Genomic DNA, 15,190 nt, shown 5'->3' on the forward strand with positions numbered 1-15,190 from the left:
TTCACTCCTTCCCACCTTTAGGGTAAGTAGATAAGTGTTCCCTTAAATGGTGTCTCCAAGACTTGAACAAAGGGCCCTACCCTCTCTATGACACGAGAGAGGTTTCTGTTTAGTGGTTGGACTATAAATAGGTTGTTCATTAGGGGAGCATTGATATTTAAGACTAGAAGTAACCCAGGGGTAAAACGGTAATTTGACCCAGTTGGTTTTACGAACACTTGTGAATGACTAACTTACTAGTATTGGTCTATATCCATGGATACAGAAACATATATGCAGTGAGAAGAGTTCAGCTGTGAGTATTTAGTGGAGTGTACACACAGTTAACGAATATTGATTAATGTGGTTAATGAGTTTAGCCAATTAATCTCATATCGTTGTAGCTTCTGATCTGTAGGTCCATTAGGTCCCCTTCTTAGCTCATAAAGAGTAATAAGATTTATTTATATTGGTTGTAATTTGAAATGTTCAAATTACTTTAGGAATTAATATAATGTATGTTGATACATTATAATATAAAGTTTATATTTTAATTAGACTTTATTATATAAATTTAATTTTGGATATGATTCAAAATTATATTATGATAGAATAAAATATTTGCATGAGTTCAAATATTAATTTAATGTGAATTAGATTCATATTAAAACTATAGGTTAAAATTTAATTTGTATGTGATACATATTAAAACTATAGGTTATGAGAGAATTTATATTTGAATATGATTTAAATTTTGGATTAAATTAAATATAAGATATTTAATTTAGAAATTGATTAATTGGAGAATTAATTAAATGTTTAGTTTAATTTGATTTAATTAAATTAATTAAATTAAAACTATAGGGTATGCAAGAGATATTCATTTAAATATGATTTAAATGAAAATATTAATTAAATATGATTTAATTAATTAATTAATTAATTAATTAGTTTAATATATATTAATTTAATAATTATTAAGTTAATATAGAGAACGTGGGTGGTTTTCGCACGTTCCCATTTGTGAGATCCTCCTATTCTCTCTAAAAGAATTGTTCTTCATGGAAAAATTCCCTCAATCCAATTTTGGTTCCCACAAACCATCTCAATTAGAGAATAAGAAGGTTTCCAAGTGATGGTGCCCAAATTGGTGATTGATAGATTCAGAGTCGTCAACGAGCGTAAGTTCTTCTTCTTTGTATTTTTCTTGAAAGCATGCTTAGCCATAGAATTTTGTAATTTAATTTGCTAATGTATTGGTATTTTTTTTCCAATTAAATTGAGTTATGGTCTCTGTTAATTCTTTCGTTGTGGAAAGGGTTTTCATCCCTTCATGTATATATATATGTATGTATAAAGTATATTTTGATGTCGATAAACCATATATATGGGAGTCTAAGGAGTGAAAGAAATGTGAAACAAATTGCACTGAATTGCTTGATTTTTTTATTGATAGATGTTGCTTATTTATACAATTACAATGAGGTAAATATATGGTAGAAAACAATGATAATTAATTACAATTTAATTTACAATTATGGGCTTAAATTATGGAGGGAGATTTGGGAAGATTGATTTATTTCCTAATATCCCCCCTCAAATGGATGACTCAGGTTGAGTCAGTAGTTTGTTGCGAAGATGAAGAAAGGTTGGAGCCAACAGTGGCTTTGTGAGTATATCAGCAAGTTGCATGTCAGAGGAGATGTGACAAACAGAGATATCTTTGTGAAGAACTTTTTTCCGAACAAAGTGATAATCAATCTCAATGTGTTTTGTTCTTGCATGGAAAACAAGATTATGAGCAAGAGAGACAGCGGAAGCATTATCACACCATAGTGTTAGTGAAGTTTTTCTCGAACACGGAGATCACAGAGAAGTTGTCGTATCCAGTAAAGATTAGCAGTAGTAGTGGCGAAAAAACGATATTCTGCTTCTGTGGAAGAACGAGAGATTGTAGATTGCTTTTTAGAAGACCAGGAGATTGGTTTAGAGCCAAGGAAGGCAATGAATCCGGAGGTAGAGCGTCTGTTAGAAGTATCACCTGCCCAATCAGAGTCATAAAAGGTTTGAAGAGAAAATGAACCTTTGCAAAAATTTATTCCAAGAGTTGGAGTACTACATAAATACCAGAGGATGCGTTTGACTGCCGAGAAGTGAATGGTAGTCGGTTTGTGCATGAATTGGCTGACACGATTTACGGAGAAGGCAATATGAGGGGAGTAAATGTAAGATATTGTAAGGAACCAACTAGTTTGCGATATAAAGATGAATCATTAAAAGGTGGTGCAGTGGTGTAGAGGTCAAGAGAAGGAGACATTGGTGTGGTACAGGATTTTGCAGAGATCATTCCTGATGTGTGAAGAAGATCATTGAGATATTTGGCTTGCTTGACAAGTAGCCAATTATGGAGGGAATGTATTTCGAGACCAAGAAAGTATTTTAAGGGACCAAGATCAGATATTTGGAATTCAAGTGCTAATTGAGTTTTGAGGAGAGAGATATAGGAAGAGTCGGAGCCAGTGACCATGATGTCATCTACATACAAGAGTAAGTGAGAGAAGATCTAACTGATCGAATGAAAAAAAAGAAGGATCAACATTGGAGGTAATAAATCCTAGTGTAAATAAATAAGAGGTAAAGCGTTTAAACCAAGCATGAGGAGCTTGTTTAAGACCATAAAAACCCTTGTGGAGAAGACACACGTGGTTTAGGCAATTTTTTTCTTGGAAACCTGTAGGTTGAGACATGTATACTGTTTCCGTAAGAATATTATGAAGAAAAGCATTTTTGACATCTAACTGTGTCAAGGACCAACTGTATTGAGCAGCCAGAGAAAGAATAATTCGGATAGTAGGCTTCTTGACAACAGGACTAAAAGTTTCATCAAAATCAAAACTATGTATTTGGTGATAGTCTTTTGCAACTAGGCGGGCTTTGTGACGAGCAACTGAGCCATCAGGATTATATTTGATACGAAAAACCCATTTATAGCCAACAATATTCATGGATGGATGTCGAGGTACTAAAGACCAAGTACCTTGTGCTTGAAGAGCATTAAATTCCTCACACATTGCGTTTCGCCATTCAGGATACTTGGAGGTTTCAGTGTAGGATGTGAGAGTTGGAATTGTAGTTGTGATATGGAAAGCCTTTGGTTTAAAAATTCCTGATTTTTCCCGAGTTTGCATGGCATGAGTGTTACGAGGAGTTGGTGCATTGGTGGTGAAAACATCAATCGCATTTCCTGTATCAACAATAGATGAAACATTCAAAGACTGATGAGTGACATTAGTATCCATAAAAGGTGAGCAAGTATTGTCAGCAGTGGGTGAGTTAGAAGTGGGAGATTGTGAGGATGTAGAGTTTGAAGATTGTGGAAGGTTTAGTAAGGTGAGTAGTAGGTTGGGATCAGAGATGGATTTAGTGTGAGATGGAGAAGAAGGAGAGGATTGGACAAAGGGAAAAATTGTTTCATGAAAGATAACATGTCGTGAAACAATGGTTTGTTTGACTGATGGATTATAACATAGATAACCTTTAAAATTGTGAGGATAGCCTAAAAATATGTGTTGTGTGATTTTGGGTTCAAGTTTGTGTTTGGTGTAGGGTTTTTGAAGGGGATAACATGCACATTCAAAAACTTTTAAATGACGCAAATCAGGAGTATTACCAAAAAGGTTTTCAAATGGTGACAACGTGTGAAGAGAGGGTGAGGGCATTCGATTAATAAGAAAAACTGCAGTAGAAAAGGCATAAGGCCAAAATTCAAGAGGAATAAATGAGTGAAAAATTAAAGAAATTGCAGTTTCAACAATGTGACGATGTTTACGTTCTGCAATGCCATTTTGTTCGAGAGTATAAGGACATGATTTTTGGTGAGAAATACCTTTGGATTCAAAAAAGGATTGCAAAGAATTGTCGCAAAATTCGCCACCATCATCATATCGAAAAACTTTCATTTTCTGAGATAGTTGAGTTTTAGTAAAAGAAACAAATTTTTACACAATAGAAGGAACATTTGATTTATAAGCAATAGGAAAGAGCCAAGTAAATTTGCTAAAATTGTCGATGAAACTGACATAATAACGATTTCCATTAGAAGAAATTATTGGAGATGGTCCCCATACATCACTTTGAACAAGTGCAAGTGGTATAAAAGAAGTAGATAAAGATATAGGAAAAGGTAATTTTTTTTATTTTTGCTTTTAGACAACTAGTGCAATTGTAAGTAGAAAGAGAATGAGACAAAGATAAACCAATGCGAGAAAAAATTGAACTGAGAATCCTTGGAGTAAGATGACCCAAACGAAAATGCCATAATGATGAATTCTCCTGTTTTGCATGAAAATTTAAAATTTTTGAATGCATGGTAGGTGTGGGTAGAGTAGAAATACTGGGAATAGGGTAGAAACCATTGATGCTTTTACCAGTATGCAAAGTTCGGCCAGTGACTTTATCCCGAATGAGGAACCTGTCAGCATAAAAAATAAAAATTCAATTATTATCAAGACATAATTTATGAACAAATAAGAGATTTGCAGCAAGTTGTGGAGCATGGAGTATTTTGGAAAGATTAAAGGTATAAGAAGGAGTTGAGAGGTTACCACAACCGGTATTTTAAATATTTAAAGATTGGCCATTCCTCACCATTATAATTATTGGATAGGTTGAGATTTGCCAACTCATTCATCATATAAACGTTACATCCACTTTCAGATAGCCAGAAATTGTTAGTATTTTCAGAAGATTGAGAATTCATAGAATTTACTGCCATTGCCACTAGTTGAGAGGGTGGATGTCGGCCTTGATGTGAGAAATTCATGCGATTGTAGCAATCAAGAGCTCCATGTCCTTGTTTTTGGCATATTTGACAAAAAATGTGTCTTGCTCCAAAATTATTTTCATGATTGAAAATAGGCCTATAAGTGGGACCTGGCCCAATAAGCCCATTGTGATGGGAGTGGCCTGAAGAAAAATTGTTGGCTGGAGAGAAATGGATTGGGCGGCTGTTTGGGCTGAAGATATTATTGGGCTGAGAGTGATAAAATGGGCTTTTGGGCTGTGAGAAATTTGCTCCATGCGATCCAGAAGAATAAGTTGGATTTCCACGAAATTGAGGTTTATTTGGGGAATAAAAATTAGGGTTATTTTTTTGACCTCTTCCACGACTTCCATGAAAATTCTGCGCGGCGACATTAAAGGCGGTGGGAGAAGCTTCGGTTGCGAAAGATTTTTCTATGGTTGATTTCTCTGAGATGAGTAAGGTGTGAAGCTCTTCAAGGGAGAGATGGTGCCGCTTCGAGTTCGAATAATGTATGGAAGACATTAAAGGCAGTAGGAAGACCATTTAAGGTATGAACCAAGATTTCTTCTTCTTCTTCAAGAGAAACAATGTAGCGGCAAGTTTGTCAACAAGTGCTATGATTCTGGAGGTATATTGTTCAATCGTTTCAGACAAATTTTTTTATGGTGTAAAGGGCAGATCTGAGGTCGAGATATTGGCTCGGGTATTGGAAGAATATCTCTTTCCTAGAGAAAACCATAAGTATTTGGAAGATGTTAATCCAACGACATGAGCAAAAGTAGAGGGTGATAAGATGGCGTTGATGAGGGTGATCATGAGCGCTTGGTCACAGGAGAGCCATTTAAGATATCCTGGATTAGTTTCAGTAGTCGGTGAAGGTAGAATTTGGGAGGGTATGGAAGTGAATCGTCAATGTGGCCAAAAAGGGAATGAGCTTTGAGAATGGAAGAAACTTGGTATTTCCATAGAACATAATTTGTGGAGTCCAGGCGAAGAGGTACGAGATTGCAAATATTGGATAGCAAGAAGAGGGTGGAAGTGGGAACGGTTTGATTTTGTGGTGATGACTCTGTGGGAATGAAATTGGTGGGAATTTTAGTGGTGATTGGATCATTTTGGAAGCTGGAAGTTGCCATTGAGAGGAGGTATGAAAAAAAATTTAGTTTGAGACTAGCTCTGATACCATGAAAGAAATGTGCAATAAATTGTACTAAATTGTTTGATTTTTTTTTATTGATAGATGTTGCTTATTTATACAATTACAATGAGGTAAATATGGTAGAAAACAATGACAATTGATTACAATTTAATTTACAATTATGAGCTTAAAGTATGGAGGGAGATTTGGGAAGATTGATTTAAATAGGAGGAGAGGCAGTGACTTGTGGGAAAATAGTATTAAAAATGGTATGTTGGGATAGGGGAAAGAGAAGAGGAGGAAGAAAACCATCTCCGATCGCCATTAACTAAATGGAAAGAAAGAGAGGCCGAGGGGCATTAACTAGAAAGGAAGAAATTGTATTCTCTTATTATAATTGAACGAGAAAAGCACCAGATCATGTAAAGACTACAATTAATGCACATCTAATAAGCTTCAAGGAAAACACACAAATAACTCACATAACAATATTCACATAATTAACACTTCATCACTTAATTATAAGTTTCCTATTCTACAAAAAACAAAAAAACTAAAATAAAAATTTAAACATCTTTGAAAGAAATCATACAAATTACTCTCGTTATTCCCGAAAATAAATCAAAATGAATTAACGATATTACACATACAATAATAAATCAAAATCAAAACTAAAAACGAAAAAACACGGACGATGCTTTACAAACAAGTTGACACTGTGAGTGTAGTGGAATGCATTGCTTATAACCTTCTTGATTGGATCATAGAATTCTTTTGATATTGTTAATTATAATCAATATTTTCCGTAAGATCAATTGAGATGGTTGGTTGCTTAATTAGTAGTGGATCAACACCAAAAAAAAGATGCTATCACAAATTGCTTAAATGAATAAATAAGTATTTGTTAGGTATAATTATTTTTCCATTATAGAAATATTGATGGAAGGATATAGCCTTTCATCATCATCATGCCAGCCCTAAACATTAAAATGCGACACAATTTAATATAGAAAGAAAAAAAACAGAAATTAAACTACAAAAACAAAAAGGAGAGTTCCCTCCAAAATTACATAGAAAAACATAATTCAAAACACACAAAACCCTACATCGATCCATTATAGGGTACTGATCAATATCAAAATGTCTTATTATTAGATATAATATTAAGTGAGAGAGATTTTGATTTTTTTTAATTTTCAAGCATGGTAAATGGATTTGACTTGGAAGCCATTTGTGGGTAATTTTCAACCAATTGAAAATTGCTTCCACTGGCAGCAGATATATTATTATTGTTACAGCTTTTCAAAGTCTCCATCAATTTTACTTGGTATGCTTCGTAAATTTCCTTCAGCATATTTCTTTCTCTTTTCAATTCTTCATATTGAGCTGCATTCCACAAAATTATTCATAAATTAAATTCCGTTTTTTTTTTATATATATATATAAAAGAGATTTAAGTAATTTAAATTTACCTTCTTTGAATAACAGTTCTCCTGTGTATGCAGATAATTTCTCTTTGATGGAGTAATTTTCTGCTCGAAGCAGTGAATTTTGCCGGTCCATGAATTTTATCCTTGGTGAGGTAATTGTTACTTCTGCCTGTTTAATTTATTCATTTAAACAAGAAAGAAAGAAAGAAAGAAAGAAAGAAGTGGTTAATCAATTAATTTGATTTCTGTAGTTAATTACTTGAAGGGCTTTGAGTTCTGATTCAAGTTGTGTAATATAATGAAGCTGTTTGAGTCGGTACTTTTGAGAGTATTGTCTACTTTGCATCACCCTAGTAAACAAAAACAATTAACTCATCGGTCAAAAAAAAAAAAAAAAACCATGAATATATGTATATATGAACGAGGACGTACGTGCATGAATAAAAAGTAATTTCAAACAAGTTTTTGATTGGAAAATGGTTATGTATATCTCCATTAGAACCTTCTTAGTCGTTTGGCTTCGACAGTGAGGTCTTTGTCGGAGTCGGGAAGTTGTGATTTGTCTTGCTTCGGTGATAGTGACGTGGTGGCTTCTCCTTCAGAAAGGATACTTTTGCCATTTGATCCGAATATGTTTAAGTTTGTATTGTAATGAAAGAACGGTAACTTTTTCTCACCGCTGCTTGTTGGTTTTCCTAAACAAGACGGTGGTAATGGTGGCAGCGCCGCCGCCATCTTTGGAATTCCTCTGCCTTGACTCATTCTCATTTTGTAGCTTTCTTCCATGGGATTGATTAGAAGATACCTAACACCAAGAAACAAGGTTATTGTTTTTTAACTTTTTTTTCGAAAAACAAAAACATTTTGTATAGTTAAATATACGTAGACACCTTAGCCAAAGGGAAGAAATAATGAATGAATTGAGTAAGAAAAAGGGTAGGGACTAATTAGCCCTTTTTATAAACCCACTATGGTTATATGAAAGTTGAAGAAATACAGTTTGTTTTCTAATTTGAAAAAATTGATTAATATGATTTTTTATATCTATCTTTGTACACTCATGAGTTGCAATATTTGCATGAGAATTAAAGTTGATACCATGTAAAGCATGACCACTCTTATACTTAAAACATATCTAAATTTAATTCCTTAGAAAGATTCTTAATTATTTTCTTGATCATCGTATCGATCTAATTCCTTGTTTAATTTTGTACTTGTTTTATTTATAATAAATCGTTGAATCGATAGTTTTCTTTAACGAATATACAGTTAGATTTATTGACGTCTTTCTTCTTCTAGAACCGAGAGATCAATAAAATGAAAACAGTAACTTATTAATTAGATATAATTTAAGCGATCGATTTAGTTCTTTAATTAAAAATTTAATAGTGAATAAGTATGATGTTGAGAGTTAGAAGATGGGTTTAAGGAAAGGCAAAGAAAAACAGTGAGGAAGAGGGGTAAAACTAAGAAGTTACCATAAATAAGATGTTTGAGAAAGGTAATCTGTGAACCAACTTCCTATATATAGATGAAAATATTAAAGACAAACAATGATTAACTGTTTCTGATGTGTCACTCTAAAAAAAGTTAAAAAAAATGTATCTAAGTTTCTATACTTTTAAATTTAAAATTTAGAAGAACGATTGATTAGAGAAAGTTGTGTTGAGTTGGTAAAGTAAGAAACGAGTAATTGAAAAAATCGACGTAAATATTGAAACGAGAAATGTAAGTTAATGTGAATAAAAAAAAAGGATAAATAAAAAAGACAGAAACATCACACTATAAACACACACCTACACCTTATTAGGAGATGTAATGGACAAGCGAAATGGAAGAATATGTACAAAAATGTCAAAACAATATATGGGATACCATTGGGTTGGAGGGGGAGATCACATATGCATAAAAGAAAATAATATATATATATATATATGAAAGAAGTGAACTAGTCAAAGAGTTCCCAATCATGAGTTATTTTTGTAGAAGAGATGGTGAGTTTGGAAGTTGGAGGAATGAGGCTCCCAAATCCACATTCAAATTCTTCCCATTTGGCTGATCTTCCACTTATTGAATCTCTTTTCATCCAATTATTTGAGATTGTAGCCTTCAAATTGTCAAGTCTGTCCACTAATTTTTGTACCCTAACAACCTGTTATATATATTAATAATTGTTCCAAAAATTATTCAAAGAGAAATTTGTAAACCTAACATTAATTAAATTCAAATAATAAATAAATTGATAAATGATCTCATAAGTGTATTGAAATAATTTTGTTGTACTCATCACTCATACTCATATACACCTTATCATTTCCTCGTTTCACATTTTATATTCATTGAAATTTTCTTATAATTTAAGGGATTTTCATTATTTTTAATTATTTCAAAGTTCGATACCTTAGGGGAGCACCATATCCACCTAACCCATCACTGTATTTATTCATTATCCTATTCTTTTTCTTTCACTATAAATAAAAACTCAATTTGAAAAATTAAAACTTTAAAACTTTCTTGTTAACACCTTTAAATCTTATTTAATCTATTTTTATTTTAATCTCTATATTTTAAAATTTCTCTTATAGATAACAAATCCTATCGTAATTGAAAAGTTTCAACTTAATGATTTAGAATTTAGATTTTTATATGATTTAGGTTAATTTTAATTATGGATGTTAAAAAAATTGTAATCCCTACTCATAAACATTTGGTAAAATCAATAAAGTAAGTAAGTTGATAGTTTGGATTTTAATTAAAAATACACATTTTCAAATAAATTCAATGAATGAAGAATAAGTTGGATAGTTTTGAAACATTTTATAAAAATTAAAAAACAATATTGTAATATTTGGAAAATAGGAATAATTATACCTGAGTTCTTCTATGAATTTTGGAATCAGCATGAATCTCAATTGCATCCAACTTCAACAGTTGGATCATCAATAACTCTATCAATACATTTAGTTCCTTCTCCTCCACCCTCTTCCCTCCATTAACGCCACCTTCCACCGCCGCAACCTATGTATATATACTTACCTATTACCCAATTATTATAAAAATAATAATAATAATAATAAAAAAAAAAAAAATTTATCACTCAATTCATTTCGTTTCAACAATGTTAAATTCTAACCTTTTCAGAGAGTTTGTCGACCTCAACTCCTATCTCGGCCAGCGCTTCACCGGCGGCAACAGAGTTATTCTTCTTCATCTCTTCCATCTTCCTCTCTTTAGTAGCAGGATCTTCCATAAGTATAAGTTTCGACATGTCGTTCACACCAGCCATATGCAACCACTCCTCGTTCTCTTTCTCTTTCCCTTTAAACAACAACCTCTGTGCCGTCGGCTCCAACCCTGTCTGTCGTTGTAAAACCGTCTTTAAATCCCCTTCAATTCACAAAACAAAATTAATTTTAACAATAATTCAGATTTCAAAAAGAAAAAACAAAAAATGCTCCCAATTTGAAATTGTACCAAATGTGGAATGGGAATCAATGGTGATTTGATGACGGTTAGACCCATGAGAGACGTTGATCGTAATGAAACACTCTGAATTCGGATTCAAACCTGACCCATTGCGTCGTTTCTGAACAATCATTCCGCCTGGTCGGAGCTCCCAATCTATGTCTTCTCCTTTTCTTCCATATTCATCGCTCCTAATTCGGGTTTTTGAACTCCACTTTTTCATCTCCTTTTCTCACCAAACAAATTTTTATTTTATTTTTTCTAATTTTGAAAAATGGTGGAGTGTTGTGTTGGTTGGAAGATGTGAGAGCGTGAGTGAAATGAAAGCAAAATTATAACAAAAGAAGAGGGCAATGGGAGGAAGAAGGAGAGAGAGAGTGTGTGTGAATGAGAAATTATTACTCTATCAGGTCATTTCTATGTGGCTATCAATTATTCATTTGGTTTTAGTGGCCACGTTGGTCTCTAAATTCATTTTCAATAATTAACAACAAAATTAGATCCATAGTAAAAGGTATACGAAGTGAATAGTTAGTAATTAGAAAGGTATTAACCTAAAATTTGAAATTGAGGTGTAAAAATGAGTAGGAGAGAGACTCACATTGGTAGAGGGAAGATGGAATAATAATATTTGAAGCTGTGTCAGTGTGGTTGATGAAAGGGACCTCCAAACAGTCATTACAAACAGCGGTTGGTCGGTTACAACTTTAATGTCTGTGATAAAAAGAAAGGGTGTCGTACAATTCCAACTGTCCTCTTCTCTTCTCGTACGACAATTTCTTTATTTGGGCCTTTGCCCCACCTTTTTGGGCTCTCTTGGCCCACATGTAGCATGGGCCTCTTGAGCCTTCTGATCATCGGCTTGAATTTGATGTGATATAAAGCTCTTGGTGATGTCCATGGGTTGTGCCTCTTCCCGTTTTCTTATTGGGCCCAACCCATGGGCGTTGTTGTTAACGTATGCTTATCTTTTGTTTTATAATGTTTTCCTTTTTTATTTTCTAGTTTATATTTTCTTGTAGAATTCTTAACACATTCCAAAGACTATCGCTTTGTTTCGTAATTTGTTTTTTAAAATTAAACCTACAAATTTCACTTTCATTCATGGGTGTTAATAACAAATTTTGGAATCAATCACAAATTGCCACATCATTTATTGCATTTGGGATTAACTAATTTATTGTATTTGGGATTAACTAAAAATTGGAATGTGTTCCCAATTAAATTTAAAGAAAAATTGGACCATTCTAGTGATGTTACGTGTCTATGATAATTTGATAAATTAATTATTTTGGTTCAATTAAATATTATTTACTTGGCTAAAATTCAATTGAATAAAAAATTAAGCTTAATTTAGCCCAAAATAAAATATGACCTAAATCCATGTAATTGAGCCCATGGGTATGGTCCATGGACCTGACCAGACTCAAGTCCATAAAAGCTCACTAGGAAACTCTATAAATAGAGGAGTTCTCCCCATTTGTGAAAAGGAGAATTTTGAACTTCAAAAGCTATAAAGGAAAATTTTTGTCTTCAAAAGGTCCAGAGAATTCTCCCAAAAATAGAAAACTCTTCTTTCTCCAACTTCAAGAACACCCTTAAATATTGAAGCTCGTTTGAAGATCCAAGTTTTCTTCCAAGGCTCCAACTTCAAAAACAACCTCAAAGATTGAAGCTCGTTTGAAGATCCAAGTTTTCTTCCAAGGCTCCAACTCCAAGAATATCGCGTGCTTTACTTCCTCAAATCAAGCATAACCATCTAACCGAGAGAGAATCAGAGGATCAAATTCTAGATATCGGATCACATCGCATCAAATCAACATAAATACAACATTAACACAAGTTCAACTCCACGAATCAAATTTCTTGGGAAATCTCGTGTGAACAATGGGTTTTCAAGTTTTGTTTTTAGGAGTTCTTTTAAGAAGTTGTTTTTTGTTTTTGGAATTTAGCTAAGATGTCAATTCTTGTATTTAAAGATGGTGAATACCATTGTAAGAATAATATGAGAGAAATTTTACTTAAATGTAAAAAATAAAAAATAAAAAAATAAAAAAAGTTAATAGATGAGATATAGTTTTTTAAGTTTCGAATTGGGTTTTAAAAACATTGTTAATTCAAATAAAAGGAAAGATCAAGAAAGCAAAAGAAGTTTAGAGGTAGAAGTGTTTGTAGGGTTAGTTTTCAAAATCTAAAAATGTAAAAATCAAATTATAACTAAAGGGTGGACTGAATATGTCACTCATAAAATAGACCCCTAAAAACTTGTTCTTTGCTTCAAAATTAAGTTTCAAAACTAGATAGGAAATAAAATTCCTTTAAAGTTCCAAAAGATAGTGAAGATTTGAAATAGTGTAATGGTAGCAATAACCTAAAATGGGAATAATCCAAAATTCTCCATTTAGGTCTCCACTGTATAATTCTATATCTCAATTTGCAGTCAAGATTTTTAGATATATACTCTTAGAAAATTGCATGACTAATATTGCAAAGATTGCGAATATTTTTTAAACAATAGAAACATTTAAACTATATATAACTTAACTTAACCAAATATAATTTACAAATAACTTTTTAGAAAAATGAAATATAACAGATATTTTCTTTTTAGAGAAAAAAAAACCATTAAAAAAGCATCATAAAGACGATTTTTTTTTTTTTTTTTTTTATGTAGTTTGATTGAAAGCTTTAGCTTATAACAAGAACATTTCTACCCATTACCCATTCAAATGAGCAATATTTAAATCGATAAGATATATGTCCTTAGGATGGGATATTTAACGATATTTTTCAAAATAAAATATAGATGATTTGACAATGAAATGAAATGAATGAACTACTTAAACTTTTTCCCAATGCATTAAAAAAAAAAAAAAAAAAAAAAAGAAACAAATTCATTTTAAGAAAAAGTAATAAAAGTAAAAGATATTGAAAAATGGAGTGATGAAACAAAATGGCTATAATCATGAAATAGTGTTATAAAGACATTTAACTTGGTCTAAAACAATCATAATTTTAGAAATATTTGAAAAAAGTTGTTCTCTCTATGTTAGATATATAGGGCCCAATGAACATAAAAATAAATAACAAAAAAAAAATAAAAAAGGTTATCCTCACTTAGAAAAACAGATAATAATGATAATGATAATGATAATGAAATATGAATGGAGAGCAAAAAAAGGGTGGGGGTTATAATAAGAAATGGAAGAATAAATTAGGGTTGGATTCCTTATAGGTAAATATTTCTAAAAACATATAGGGAGAGGGAAAAGGGAGTGGTCCAAATAAATCATTTGGATTTTTTATTTTATTTTTTTCTCTTCTTCTTCTTCTTCTTCTTCTTCTTCTTCTTCTTCTTCTTCTTCTTCTTTTCATTTCATTTCATTTTATTTTTCTTTAAAATGCCAGGCTGCCAATTTTTCACCCTCTCATGAAAACTACCTTATTACAACCTCCACATCAATCATTTTCTTGTTCCTTTGTTTTCTGAGATTGTTCATTACTCAACAGTTTAGTTCATCATATATTCATAATCTCTCTCTTCAAACTTGTATTTCAGGGTAGTTTAGTGAATAAGATTTTAGATATAATATTGAAGGTCAATGTTTTGATTTTCAAACCTTGAATTAAAAAAAGAAAAATGCTATTAATCCTTCTCTCCATGCAAATAGTGCTCAAATGTGTGTGTATTAAAAAGAAGTTTTTTTAACTTTTTGTTAGATAACTCTATTTTCATTTTCAATGATTAGCGTTAATTTCATGTAGAAAAGTTGATTGGCTAAATTTGAAAAACTACTATTTTTTTTTTTTTAGGTTTTTAAATTTCAAAAATATCGGAAAAAATTAGTTAACAAAGGAAAATATTTGAGATGAAAAAAAAATGTATTTTAAAAACAAACAACCAAAATTAAATGATTAAGGAATGGTGGAGATTAAATATGTGGTTAAAATGTTTTATTTTGAAAAGTTAAAAGTTGCTTTAATTCTAGAATATTAGGTTTCACTTTTTCTTTTTAAAATGTATTTTTACTACCGAAAGTGGGTATTTAATATAATTAAGAGTATGATAATTTTACATTTAAAAGTATAGGCCTTAAAAATGGTTAGGAAAGGTATAGGGAAATGTTATTTACATAAGTATAGGCATAGATAATTAATAATTTGAATGGGAAGGTCACACCAATAAAAGGGGCCAGGGGAAGCTTACCACATTGCCCTACTACACTTCCCTATTTTGATTTATTTTTATCTTTTTTTTTTTTTTTAAAAAAAATGTATTCAATGTCTTCTTGAAACAAAAAAATACATATTATTATTACTAAACCAATTTTGAATTTGAAAAAGAAAATAAAAGTATACTTAAAAATCATTTTT

General features: G+C 31.7%; 1 protein-coding gene across 1 annotated transcript; it reads right to left on the bottom strand.

Moving 5' to 3' along the window:
* Positions 1–9,197: 9,197 nt before the first annotated feature.
* Positions 9,198–11,199, bottom strand: LOC103502922 (BAG family molecular chaperone regulator 4-like). The gene is made up of 4 exons (XM_051091694.1): positions 10,826–11,199; positions 10,485–10,738; positions 10,223–10,369; positions 9,198–9,503 (listed from the first exon to the last, which is right to left on the bottom strand). Exons 1-4 carry the CDS (start codon positions 11,037–11,039, stop codon positions 9,300–9,302), a joined length of 819 nt encoding a protein of 272 aa, XP_050947651.1. The 5' UTR covers positions 11,040–11,199; the 3' UTR covers positions 9,198–9,299.
* Between the last annotated feature and the right edge of the window lie 3,991 nt (positions 11,200–15,190).

The sequence above is a fragment of the Cucumis melo genome, chromosome 11 (assembly GCF_025177605.1).
Source record: "Cucumis melo cultivar AY chromosome 11, USDA_Cmelo_AY_1.0, whole genome shotgun sequence".
In the NCBI taxonomy this organism is placed as follows: Eukaryota; Viridiplantae; Streptophyta; class Magnoliopsida; order Cucurbitales; family Cucurbitaceae; genus Cucumis; species Cucumis melo.

Coding starts and splice junctions, on each gene's coding strand:
- LOC103502922 (XM_051091694.1), bottom strand. CDS start 11,039: ATGAAAAAGTGGAGTTCAAAAACCCGAATTAGGAGCGATGAATATGGA. Junction 10,370..10,484: donor TCGACAAACTCTCTGAAAAG/GTTAGAATTTAA, acceptor ATATATACATAG/GTTGCGGCGGTGGAAGGTGG. Junction 9,504..10,222: donor AAATTCATAGAAGAACTCAG/GTATAATTATTC, acceptor TATATATAACAG/GTTGTTAGGGTACAAAAATT.